A 14,196-nucleotide genomic window follows, 5' to 3' on the forward strand; every position below is an offset into this window, starting at 1 on the left:
CAAAGGCCAGCCCATCTTACCCTGGATGTCTGCTTCAGGCACACAGACATGGGAGATGGCTTTCTGAGTCACCCCCAGTGGCCAGAAAGCAAGCCTATAAATACTTCTGATTTTAGCATACACACCAAGGCTAGAAATGGAAACAGCAAGAGCCGTTTTCTGTAAGTTATCAGATGTACAGAAAACCAAGAAGGTGGAGTCTTCTGAGTCTAACAACAGAAATTTTCTTTAAGAAGAGCAATCTCACTACAAGTGCATTTTCTTTAAAATATACTATTTCATAAAGTGCTGCTGTGTTGTATATTTTAATTTTTAGAATAATGAAGTTATCTAAACTTTATTGACATGCATATACCTTAAAATATCAGCCCTTACTTTCTAATGGTGATACACAATTTGTGTTTAATCTCCGAGCTAAAAGTTAATGTGTTCTTCTAAAGCCAAAAGATCATATAGCAAAAGCTATTATTTTTTAACACACATACTTCTCACTATTGAAATCACAACTGTAACCAGTCCCACAGAGCTGGCCTGGGACTGTCCTCTGTGGGCCACTCATGTTCTTGCCTTTTGGTTGTAAAATTTATTCAAACTAAATAATATACATTTGAAACAACAGGAAAAAGAAGAAAATCTAGAGTGAATGGAGAAACACTCCAGGAGCCAGAGAGAGGAAACAGCCTTGAGAATTCAGTTACAGCCGCTGTGGACAGAGCAGTATGGAGGGAGCTAGAGCAGCGTAGAAATGAACATCGAGGAACATCCCAAGAAGATGCAAAGGAGAGAAAGGTAGGTAAAGTCCTTAAAGATGGCTCTCTGGCAAGCAGGGTCGGCCAGAAAGAGCAGCTCACAAGGGCCAGGGGGTGGGAGTGGGGGGAGGCATTCTAATCACTTACACAGTGGCACAGTCACTTAACTTACTCTGTCTCCTTGTTCACAGCCGAGCACAGGCAGACTGTGCTCCTTTTCTGGCTGAAACTCTCAGCTAATTTCAAGTTGTGCCCACCATTTAGTGCCTGGGACAATTTCTTTAAGGGGAAAACAAATGTGTCCTGCAAGATGACATTCTTTCCACACATCTCCGAACCTGGCCTGCTGCCATGTCTGTTTTCCTTTCTCAAGACAGCCAGGAGGTCCTGTTTTTCACCGGGCAGTAAAAGCAGCATCCGCCTATGGAAGGAAAACATTCCAGTTCTGGCATAGTTAGTTAACACAGGCCACTTAACCAAAGCTACTCAGATCTGGCCCACGGACCATTCAACCAAATGTACCCAGTCCAGTCCAGTCTAATCCAGGTCAACTCCTGAGAGAGACCTGAAGGTGGAGGACACTTGAGGAGTGAAAGATAGGAAGGAGGACACCTGGTCAGCAAGAGAGGGCAAAGGAGCAGGCAGCAGCTGGGGGTCTAGAACACGGGCACCTGACACCAAACTAGAGAAAGCAGACACACGCACAGTGCGGACACAGAGAGGACACAGAGTCAGCCTGCTTGTGGCCCAACAGACATTTGCAATTTTGGTTTCATTTTTATTTTATTTTAAGACAGGGTCTCTGACATGGCCTTGAATGTCCTGGAACTTTGTAGACCAGTCTCTGGCCTTGAACTCTCAAAGATATCCATACCTTTGCCTCTTGAGTGCTAGGATTTAAGGCATGAGTCACCAAGTCAGGCTCAGCGGACTTTTTTTTTTCAAATAAGTTATCAGAATCAGCAGTGAGTGATCTACTGAGGTTCCCACCAGCAACAGGCTTAAGTCCTAGTACTAGACTTGGGTTGAACACTCACCTAGAGTGCTACCTACATTTTAGAGGTAGAGGACACATATCCCCTAGATCCTGTGCCTTTCAGATCCCATTCTAATGCTCTTGGGTCATAGATCTCACCGCTCACATGGCCCTTCAAAGTGCCTGCCTTGTCTCGTCAAGCACGGAACTTCTCCCTGGTGTAAGAGAAGAAAAGCCCTCCATGGCCCCGGCTGAACCTGGGAGAAATAAGTGGGGACACCAACACAGACACACAGCCACCAAGAGCATCCAGTGTCCTCGTACCCCTTGGAAGGAGGCCATCCAACCCACCTTCGAGCTCTTTAAAACCCCTACCCACACTGTCTAGGAAGGAAAGTTAGAGGCACATCTTCCAGTACCTCTAATAGGGCACAGTGGAGGGCTGGCTGGGGAAGGGCTGCCACTGTATTCGTAGGTGGATGCTTCAGTTCTCACCCCCCCAATTCTGAGAGACAGTTACTGCTTCAGATTTTGGTAGAGGTGATATCAAGTACTCTATAATGGCTTCTCCTTTTTCCATGTGTGGCTGATCTTTTTTTTTTTTTTTGGTTTAATAATTATACCTACAAACATCTGTTCAAGTGCTAGGTACAAAATAATGCTTTTCACTCTTTAGATATTTCGTGATCTCATTCATTAGTAACAAACCTTTTAAAGCCACTTAAATTGTGAGAGTTCACCAGCCATAACCTGCTATAGCACGCCAAGGTACAACCCCAAATCCTTCTGTTTCTTACCACTGTTCGACTGAGTGGACACACACGGCTCTATTTACATGGCTGGCGTGGGGGGCACTTCTCACACACTCTGGCCCCTTGCATGCCAGCAACATTATGCTCAGTTAGCTCTTTTGCCAGGGCTCCTCCAGGTGCCCCGAGTGCCCTTAAGTGCACTCTGAAGTGCCACATCTTCATTACTGTGAGTTTCATGCACGTTCTCAGACGCCACGATGCCCATACTAAGGCAACACATCACAGAAGCTGGCAGATCGCTATCAGCGAGAGTTTGGCTTCAGAACCCAGTGATTCATCACCGTCCCGGCAGCACAACAACACACTGCTATTTTAGTCCCTTGGCGCTATCACCACCACCACCCCAACTGCAAAAGTAGATTTAAGCAAAGCTGCCAAAACCAAAACATGTCGTTAACATTTGCCCCCTTTTCAGTAAGAAAAAGGGCTGATAGGCTACTCACCTGATTTCAAAATATTTATCACACGACAAATCAAGTTTCAACCTCACGCATTCACAAGGGGAAGCAGGGAGCAAGGTCTACAACTAAGTACTAAAATTCTAAATTCAGGAGGATAAATTCACTTGCTGGGCAGAAAGGAAAATAGGTCCTGACATCTCTGAAGTTGCCCACTTCTTACACTGCCTGCGTGGGCTCTCACGTACTGTTGCCTGGGGGGTCTGCCTGGAAGAAGCTTTCCTTTCTCAGGGCAGGGCTGCAGTGTAAGGAGCACAGGCCTCCGTCCTGGTCACGGCGGCGGACACCGTTCATCAGTAGCCTACCGGGGGAAGGCTTCCTTGCCGTAAATTTAACACAAACTCCCCAAATGCTATTCTAGTAGCAGAGACTGAATCCTGGACACAAGGCAGCACACAGGAGCCGGAGCCAGCAGCGTCCTCCAGGGCCCCTACCTTTTCAAAGGCGACTTCTTGCTTCCCTCGTTTGCGTTTTCGGGGTCTGCGGTTCACACGAATCCATTTCGCCACCTGAAGTCAAAATCCAAAAGCGTTTCAAGAAGGCGGAGAGGTGCGGGCGTCCGTCTACCTGGAGCACCCTGCACTGCTGCCACCTCCGCCCGCCGCACTCACCTCCGAGCCCACTCGTCCTGTCAGCCCACTCGGTGCGCAGTCCTCGGCCTCGCGCTCCTCCCGCAGCGCCTGCGGGGAGAGCGAGTCAAGTTCACCCGAGCCCAGCGCCACGAGCGACACCTCAGCGGACCGGCGGGCGGGCGCAGGGCGGGGCGGGGCCTGCCTTAAAGGTGTAGGCTCCCAGGTCCGGGGTGTTATTGTTCTCGGAAGCACCCTCTGCCCGGGCCTGCGCCCCCACGAGCCTCTCCTCACCCATCCATCCATCCACCCCCACCCTTTCCCCGACACACACTTCCCGGTCTAGTCTGCGGCTCCCGCTGAGGGATGGAGGGACCCTGAGCCAGGGTTCCCAGGGGAAGCGACTTTCCTGCTAGCACTTCCAAGGTGGCAGGTGGACTGGGGAGTCCCCCGTGCACGTCTAGCTTTGGACCTGCATAGCACGAGGGTGGAGGGGGCGGTCCTGTTCCGCGGCCAAGGACGGACTCGCCCCATTTTCCTCGTCGGCCTGCCGTGCCAGCCAGGCCCAAGGAAAGGCTGTCCTGCTGCCGGTGCTGGCTGACTCTGACCGCCCTTAACTTTATCGCTTTTCTTTAAAGAAATTCTGTCGGTCCTCTTTATTGCTACTCCATCCTTCTTTCAAGATCAAAAGGTTTAGATCAAAGCCAAGATCAAACTCGAGACTTTAAATAGAAGCAACTTTGCCACAGAGTACTTTACACAAAGAGGAGCTGCTTAATGAGACATCAGAGTGGAAAACTTTATTGTACCCTCCATTCCCAAACACAGCCGGACCCTCATGAGGCCACTAAAGATGCTTATGTCCTAAAATAAACAACAGGCCTGCTCGAGTCGGGGATTCTTAGCGGTGTTTTTATTTCTAGAAACGCAAACCAAACCAAAACCTAACTCTAGAATGTAAGTAGATGCAGTCAGTTTTGTACCTCATTATCCAGGTACTAAAATGCATATTCATATTTGCTAAGTGTCTTACACATATTTAGTGATTTTACATAAACTATCCTTCCATCACAACCAAGTTTATCCTGCTTTAAGAGGAAATCATAGAAATGGTTAATGCTTTGGAAAGCCTCGCATACATATAAACATGTAAATCACCAACATTGCATTATGCAGATCTACTTAATTTTAAACAGAAAGAGAACTTTGAACTACTCAAGCTTCATGCTACTCATAATTCCAGAATCAATATATATTCACCCTGGCAGACACTGCCTTTATTCATTTATTCCCCTTGGGTGTTTACCACCTTTAGAAACACTAATACAAACAGCCCAATGCAGAGTTTATTAATAGGAAGAAAGATAACTATTACAAACTAAGTTTACACAGACACCTACAAGAACCTGGGAAAGCTGGATAGTATACAACAGCTTTTATTGCTGGCCTTATAATTTTCACATGTGAGATTGTTCTCAAATCTACAAACCCACAGAACCACTGGTAATGTCTTGGGAACACAGATCTGGAACTTGGCCCCACCTACACAGTCTTTTCCATGCTGGCACAACACAAGGAGCAGGAGACTTAGGCTGAGCTTCCAAAGCTGGGGCCCAGTCTGCATGCCTCCCAGCCTGTTCCCTTATCCACACTCCCTCCCATAGAGAAGCCACGGGTGTCTTTCCAAAGGAAATTGCAATTCCATCGCTTTGCTTTACTGAAAACACACTGCCTGCCTCTGGTTCTTACCTGAAGTATCATGTCTGAAAGGTCCCTCCTCACTTGGACTATCAAGTTCCAATTCCAATATCCCCAGTATTCTAATAGCACCCTGCCTGTATTGGCTTCCTTCACTCTTTGTCACTGAGACCTCACTTTTAGAGCAGTTAAGTTTTTCAGATCTTCAGAAAGCGTATTATCCTGCCGTTACTATCGTGTATTTTATAAAATGCAATTACATTCTACATTTCCATACCTGAAGAGCCAGTGTTAAGATGCTGCAAAAAAGCCCACATCCTACATTAGGCTCACTTAGTTTGGTACAATTTTTGTGGCTATTTATTTTTAATTTATCATGTGGGTATGTGGGTATGTGGTGTGGGTGTGCACAAGCTGTGCCACGATGTGGAGGTCAGAGGTCAGAGGTCAATCTGGGCAAGTCTCCCCTACCTTGTGGGATATGGGGATAAAATTCAGGCTGTCAACCTTGCAACCTTGGCAGTAATCACTTCCACCTACTGAGCCATCTCGCACGCTATTATTTATTTATTTTTATTATTAACTGATCAAATATCTGCCTCCCTAACCACACTTTAAGCTCCTGGAAGGGCAACATCCTGTTGTTTTTGTCCTTGATTTTTGTCTAGTCACTACAATACTGCCCAACACACAACAAATATTCAATGTTTTAAAAGTGAATGGGACCTGGATAGCTCAGTGGATAAAGGCACTTGCTACCAAGCCTGGCAGCCTTAGTTCAGTCCCCAGGACCAACATGGTGGGAGGAGGAAACCGACTCCCAAAGGTTTTCCTCTGACCTTCACACTCATTCCATGGCACCTGTGCCAACACACACTCACACACTAAATAAGTAAATACATAAATGTAATAAAATTTTATTGGAAGTGAATAGAAGTACACAGGGACAAAGGAACACATGGCACACAGTTCAAGTGTGTGTGTGTGTGTGTGTGTGTGTGTGTGTGTGTGTGTGAAATCTTACAATTACTTCTCTAATTAACTCCAATTTCTTTAACTGTTAGAATATCACCATTTGTAAAAAGCACAGAATTGTGCATTTAAATTAAAAAAAGGAGGAATACAGTTCTAAATGACTTAAAAAAAAAACAAACAGAAAATGAAAGGTCCCTATACACCAGCAATTCAAATTACATCTCAAAATGGTGTTTGGGGGCTGAACTTAACCCAGAATAAAAAGTGAAACACTAAAAAAATTAATGTTTTTAATTATTCAACACAACCTGAACACATTTCTCTGTTGTTTACCTAAATCCCTCCTTGTTTATGAGTTGGGAATGGATAGTCTGGCATCTTCCCGCGTGACAAAAGCACTTTCAAGCTATCCTTTAAAAACAAACCATTTTATGTTTGAATTATATCTTTTTAAATGTCTCAGCTAGTTGACAGGCACATTTGGAAAGGAAGTTTTTCAAAAAAACTTTTTGTCAAAGCAGTTCGTAACAGTCAAAGGCAATTTCAGAGCCTGAGGAAACGCTTTTGCTTTCAAACAAAAGCCCTGCTCAACGCAGAAACAGAGATTATCTTCAGAGAACGTCTTTTTTGGTTTTCTTTTTTAATCTTTTTTTTTTTTTTTTAAAGTGGAAGAGGAAGTTATTCCTCTCACAGGAAAAGGCAGTGGTGCCGATCTCTTATTGAGAGGGGTGGGTGCTCTCTTCCTGCTTCTATTTGGTGAATGAAGCACGGCACAGAGGAGTGAGGAGGGTCCACAGGAAACCCTGTAGGGCAAACATGGGGAGCCCTTTAATTATTCCAACAGACAGAAAATTATGCTCCCCTGGGCAAAGCCAAGGGAGAACCATCTGCAGAGAGAAGCTGAGGACTTTGGCTCCCAAACAAGCTAAGGGTTCTGTTACTAACATGCACAGGCCTGGTGGCCCACATTTGTAATGTCATCACTGGAGAGGCCGTGGCAGGACTGTGAGTTCTGGACCAGTCTGAGCAACAAACAAACAAACAAAACAAAACAACAGGTACCCATGGGGTCTGGAACTAGAGTTACCTTTAGAGTAAGCAGCAGGAACAAGTCAGGATTAAGAGCAGACTGACAAAATGTTACAGCTTTAAATTTTGCATGAATGTAACACACCTTATGCACTGTTTTCTCTGAGTTTAGAAGAACTGTATATGGCTTGTATGTTATTGTCTGTTTCATCAGTGTTAGGATGAAGGCCCTAGTTTCTTTCTGATGGCGATTTAGCTCTGCTAGGTGAATGTAATTCCACAGCATAATTTTCATAAGAGAAGCATGGCTCATACCAGATGGCCCACTCTGGGCTCTGCTCCCTGCCTAAACTTACATTTTCCTGTCTGTAAGTGCAGCCCTGAACTCATCAGTGTTACCTAGAACCCTATGCAGAGCCCAACCAAGCGGACAATGTGTAAGATACTGTCCGTCTGTCTCCTTTTCCCCTCTTATACTTTTAGTACTGAGGACTGAGCCTCGGCATTATGCATCCGAAGCAAGGACTCCACTACTGGGCTGTACTCTCTGTCCCAAGCAGGCCACCTAATGATCCTCTCTGATATGGTAACTAATAGTGTTGCTACTAAAACAAACAAACAATAGATCACACCTACAGCACGCACACACACATACTTCCCAGATATTCCTGGACTATTGGTGCTTAAACTCCCCCCGGGGACATGACAGTTCATTCTTAGGTTCAGCCAGATCTCCACAAAGCTGGCCTTGGACTTCATCTTCCTGTGCTCCAGGAATAGTCTCTTACCATGCAGGTCTGGTGAAATGCCATCGACCTTTATGGAGGGACGGCGAGAGAAAAGGCCTCATAGATTCACTGCTGTGTTTACCAGTAAGAGGGCTATTACATGTCATTTTTACCTCTCTCTGGTATCAGTGGTAGAAATGGTCAGACTAGGCTCCTGGCTTGTTTTCATCACTGTAGATTATCAATCTTCGAAAATCTTGGGAGCTTTGGGGACCCTTCCTAGCCAGGATAGGAACCTCAGGGACAGTTTGCTGAATATTGGCTATGTTCCTCACCCATCTTCCTGCCAAGTTCTGCTGTGCTTATCTGCTTTGGAAGCTGCCTTAAGTCCATTTTGGGCAGGAGAAGTATTAATAAATAAAGTATTGGGATTTTATTTTTCCCCTTTAATTTCCATTTCTCCTTGATGGGCTGCAAAAATGCCATATTTCCAGCATTTCTCTCCATTAACACAGCACTTGGAAGTTATGCGTAAAGCTAAGGCCATATGATGATGACTATATTCTTTACAAAGGTCAAAGAAAATGTTAGGAAACATGCTGTGGGATGGTCTGTATGTCAAATGTGTTGCTGATTGGTCAATAAATAAATCACTGATTGGCCAGTGGCCAGGCAGGAAGTATAGGTGGGACTAACAGAGAGGAGAATTGAGAGAACAGGAAGCTGGTGAGAGAGACACTGCCAGCCGCCACCATGACAAGCCGCATGTGAAGATCCCGGTAAGCCACGAGCCATGTGGCAAGGTATAGATTTATAGAAATGGATTAATTTAAGCTGTAAGAACAGTTAGCAAGAAGCCTGCCACGGCCATACAGTTTGTAACCAATATAAGTCTCTGTGTTTATTTGGTTGGGTCTGAATGGCTGTAGGACTGGCGGGTGTCAGAGATTTGTCCTGACTGTGGGTCAGTCAGGAAAACTCTAGCTACAGAAACACCACCAGTAAAGGTAATGATAGGTGTGCAGCACACAGGTGTCAATGTCTTATCTTAATGGTGCCAACGCTGGCAGGAGGATGGACACTGGACACATGGTCGAGTTACTTACTTGACAAACATGATGGAGACCCTACTGCAGAAGAAAACACCAGGTTTAGTCAACAAAGAGGAGCAGGACACCACAATGACTTCAGGACACTCCTTTAGACAAGGCAGAAACATGGTCTGCTGTTGGGAGTACTTGGACAGGCTGTCTGTCAGAGTTTGGATCCATATCAGCTGTGTGACATCTCTAAGAAGCCATCTTTCTCACAGAGTGCAGTAACACAATGCTACATGTCAGGTACTCAAGACAGGAAGCAGTTGTTACTTATCAAGTTGTAACTATCAGAATTAAGAAGCAAGGCAGCTACTAGAACCCGAGGGACTGGATCTTACCACTGAAGCACCAGCTGTCGGAGACCACAGAGCCTTATAACTGGTAGAAAACCAGAACAGCCCAGTTCCAACAGAAGCAGTTTACACAGCATTGCACACCCAAACTGCTCTGCCTGTGCTACACAAGGTCCCAGTTTAAGAATGGAGACACTGGGACTCAGCTAATTCCAGTGCCTTTATTACTTCATATAGCCTGGCCCTTGGGTCTTGATTGGAACTAAGGGAGCATCTACTGTGACAGTGTCACTTGAAAAACCTTGTTTATTATATGGATCTGATTAGCCCCAGGTCAAAACAGGGGCCACAAAATATAATCCAACCCTATAACATCTGCTGAAAGAGACATCATCACATGCTCTTCACCATGAGTATGGTTGTAGTTCTTTAATGTGTATACAAACATGCTTGCACATGTGCATGCCCCTGTTGGGGCTAGAGCTCAACTTGAGGTGCTGTTCCTTGGGAGCTGTTCACTTTAGCTTTTGAGACAGGGTCTCTCATTGGGCTGGAGCTTGACAAGTTAGCTATAGGCTGGCTGATCAGGGATCTGCCTGCCTTTCCTCCCTAGGGCTGGGCTTTGTTACAGTGTTCTGTGGATCAAACTTAGGTCTTCATGCTTCCATGGCAAGCATTTTATTGACTATGCCATCTTCCTAGCCCCTGACTGTAATTCTTTACGTGACTTTGACATTCACTCAGAGACACTATAATCTTAAAGAGTGGTCATAGGTGAAATGCAAAATTACATACAGGGGCTCTCCACCTGTGGTTCCTACCTTTAAATGCTCTTTGAGAATCACTGTATGAGGGGTAGGGGTGGAGATTGTGTATGTGTATGGGTATGCGAGTGTGTTAGGGTATGTGTCTCAGGATGGTTGTGTATGTCAAGGTGGATATGTGGTGTGCTGGGGTGTGTGGGTATGTAGGTGTGTTGTGGTGGGGGTGTTACAAATCACAGCATATAGGCGACCACTAAGATTTATGCCTCAGATTGGATGGTTTTAATGATGCCCCATATTTAACAGCTTCCAAAAAATATTATAGATGTTTGAAGGAATCCAACTTCAAAGGTCAATAAAATAGAGGGTGACCACATATCATGCTCTAAAATAGCAAATTTCCGTGGGCAGAAGGGGAGGGACAAGGTGATCAGGAGGATGGGCTGATGGTCTGACATAGGGAGCATTTCCCATAGCTTGTATTTAGGAATAGACACAGGCATGCATTAAGCATATGCATGAAAAGACTTAAAACAAGTACAGGATTCCCATAATCTTTCCATGCAGAACAAGGAGTCCTTTTGAGATCCATGGTTAATACAATTCTGGGTCCTGCACAAAGACCTTAACGTTTGTCTTCAGGTGGCCTAGTTTAACACTGGCCTATAGCACTGTCCATAGAAGGTAGCATTTCCCATGTTCTGATTACAGAGCTAGCCTAGAATCAGGAGGAAGTCTATGCCAGTAGAAAAGACCCTTTGCTGTGTTCAAAAGGATTGCTTCATTAAAGAGTACATGCTGGCTGACTTCCTTGAGTTGTGGGCAGCCTGCTCTGACCAAATGGATTCCCTTACTTAGAAAACACACACACACACACACACACACACACACACACGCACGCACGCACGCACGCACGCACGCACGTAAATGCAAGCGCTCTGGGATAATTAATGATAAACATCTCCCCAAAGGCACATATATACGGTCTGTTGGTATTTTACTAGCTAAAAAGCCAATAGCACATATGGATATCTTCCCATCACTTCCTGGGGTATGATATGGTATGGTATTGTACGGTATACAGAAGTGTGTGTTTATGGCCGTACCACTGCTCTATGTACCCCTCAAGGAGGGGCTATTAGGGAGTCTACGTCCCCAGAAAAATCTATTCTTTGATAAAATTTGACCACTTAGACTAGATTGCCTGCCATCAGGCCTCCAAAAGGAACCTAAATAAGTCACAATTTACAAACAGAAGACTGGGCCTGAATCATCTCCATTAACAAGTATTATAAAAATCTCTCTCTCTCTCTCTCTCTCTCTCTCTCTCTCTCTCTCTCTCTCTCTCTCTCTCTCACACACACACACACACACACACACACACACACACACACACACACACAGAATGTAAAATCTACTACCTTTGGAGACTAGGGTTTCTGACTCTCATATAAATAATTATGACAGAAAGCCAGTTTCCAGGATGTTTGTTCACCAAACACTAAGCTCCATGGAAGGGGGTACTGTGGGAACACAATGGAATGACCTGTGCTTATTGGTTACTAGTCTCTTTCTTCTTCCTGAGATGTTCGTCCAGTAGTGGATTAAATCAATGTTTAATGCTCCCCAGGACCAGCTGTGTCCATATTAGGAAAGCCAGAGCTCACATCTCCCAGGGTGAAAAAGGACCTGCTCTCCCTTCCTCTGCTTCCACCCACTGTGTGTGGGGGTGGGAGAGTGGGTGCTGGGGAATGTGAACTTGATCCCACATTGATCAGCCAAGCAGCAAGCCCTCATTGTTCTCTAGATACCAAACATAACTGCTCTCTAGCCTCTCTACACACAGCACAGCTTCTGTGCTCAGCAGTCAGACAGCAGGGAAAAGCTGCACCCCTTAGAGCCACAGTGCAAGAGCCCATCAGACAATTTACGTTTCTATTAGGTACCTCAGACTGTATTAAAGCTAGCAGTCTCCTAGGAGTCTCCCCTTCTCTGAGTTACCCATGGAACCCAAGGTGAACACCCTGCCACCAAGCGCCGCCTTGTCCTGACTGCTTTCCTGGTGTGGGTTTTAACCTATTATACACACATTGTGGTCTGTTTTAGCTTTGCTTCTTCTCTTCCTTGCCTTGCTGTCTGAGGTTTTAAGGTCACCAGAAAACAGGCTAGCACAACCAACTAAGCTGTTGCTGTTTTCAATGCTGTCCTGTGAATCTGGCCTCACTGTCTCAGGATGAAGCCCAGGAGTAATGGGCGAGGCACCCCTGAGGACTGAGGCACTCTGTCTCGGCTTCTTGAACACGCACATCACACCACCTTTCTGAGACTGTGAGAGACACACACTTAACTGAGGGTGGAATGAGATGGTGTACAAAGCAGACACAACAGTCATCTTTAATTCCTCTACCCCTCCCACCCCCACCTTTTTCCTGGAGACAAAAGCCTGTCTGGTATTTTGAACCAAAGTAAACTTTCAAAGGCTTCAAAAATAACTGGGTTGTGACATCACAATAAAAAAGCCTGAACTGACAACCGCAGGAACCTAGTGTCCTTGGATGGAGCCTGTAGAGATATGGCCCATCTGAACCACTGCAAACAAGCACCTGTCCCTTCCACTGACATGTGGTAGATAGGAGGAAGCAGGTTTTCTTTCTCATATCTCTTATTACAAAGGAGAATCAATAATTCCATTACTAGCCCCTTCTTATATAAAACAATAGGCCATCTGTTGTTACAGGAATATGGGGAAACAAAGCCAGATGTGGTGGTCACATCTGTAATCTCAGCATTTGTAACATCAAGTCAGGAGAATCAAGAGTTCAAGGCCAGCCTGGGATACATAGTAATACTCTGTGTCAAAACAAAGAAACAAAGACTGTATAGTGAGATGTGACACTCCTGCTATACTGCTCTCTGAATCTATCAGCTCGACAAGATTCAGCTGCAGAAAGATCAGAAACCCAACATACTAGTTAACACGGGCTTCCAAGTTAGACAGACTCTGTTTCTTCAGCTATAAAAAGGGCACAACAATGTTTATCTTGCAGACATCTGGGTAAAAGTGCATCGTTATCATGCAGGATGGACCTAGTAGAGCCTCTTCAATAAAATGGTGGCTTTGCTTTCATAGTGGGTGTGCTAATATGCAAAATGGGGAAGAGGAAAGAATTAAATTATATTTAAAAATACAGTTCTTAAGGCTGGGGGAGATGGCTCTTTGGGTAAAACTCATGCTTTGAAAGCATGAGGATTTGAATTTGGATCCCATGAACTCATAAAAACCAGGCTATGATCCCAGAACTGGGAGGCAGAGAGAAGAAAATCCCAGGGGCTTGATAGCCAGTCAGTCTAGTAACCAGTGAGCGTCAGGTTTAGTGAGAGTCTCACTCAAAAACAAATAAATAAACAAACAAACACCACCAAAATTAGAGGGCCTAGGCTCAGTGTGTAGAGTGCTTTCTGTTATTCCAGAGGATCCAAGTTTGGTCCCCAGCACCCACATCCAGCGGCTCACAACCATCTGTAACTCTAGCTTTAGGGGATCAGATGTGCTCTACTGGCCTCTTTGGCTATGTGCACACATGTGGTATTCACACACCTAGACATATAATTTTAAAAAGTCTTAAAAAGTAAGTTGGAGCTGGGTGATGGTGGTGCATGCCTTAAATCCCAGCACTTGAAGGGCAGAGGCAGTTGGATTTCTGTAAGTTCCAGGCCAGGCTACATAGTCGCCTGGTCTACATAGTGAGTTCCAAGACAGGCTCCAAAACTACACAAAGAAACTCTGTCTTAAAAAAAAAAAAAAAAAAAAAAAAAAAGTAAGCTGGAAAGTGACAGAAAAGACTCACACACTGGAGATTTAAAAACTGCATTCAGATAGTAGACAACTATAGATTCTTGGGTTTGCCATACATAGTTTCTTGGAGGATTTGTTGAAACTCAGGCAGATGTTCCTAACTACAAAACCAGTGACAAAAGAAACACACTTTGAGGCAGGGAGGCCAGTGAGAATTCTGGAGAAATAGACTTCATGATAAACACGAGGTCT

The 14,196-nt window shown here is 45.0% G+C and overlaps 1 protein-coding gene across 1 annotated transcript in view; it reads right to left on the reverse strand.

The window, feature by feature from the left end:
* The window catches only part of Aopep (aminopeptidase O (putative)), a 304,401-nt gene that overhangs the window by 64,998 nt on the left and 225,207 nt on the right, over nt 1–14,196 (reverse strand). The window contains exons 12-13 of the mRNA XM_059262759.1: nt 3,607–3,675; nt 3,430–3,504 (exon numbers count right to left, since the gene is read on the reverse strand). Coding sequence (XP_059118742.1) covers nt 3,430–3,504; nt 3,607–3,675 — 144 coding nt within the window. The remainder of the gene's footprint in view (nt 1–3,429; nt 3,505–3,606; nt 3,676–14,196) is intronic.

The sequence above is a fragment of the Peromyscus eremicus genome, chromosome 5 (genome assembly GCF_949786415.1).
Source record: "Peromyscus eremicus chromosome 5, PerEre_H2_v1, whole genome shotgun sequence".
In the NCBI taxonomy this organism is placed as follows: domain Eukaryota; kingdom Metazoa; phylum Chordata; class Mammalia; order Rodentia; family Cricetidae; genus Peromyscus; species Peromyscus eremicus.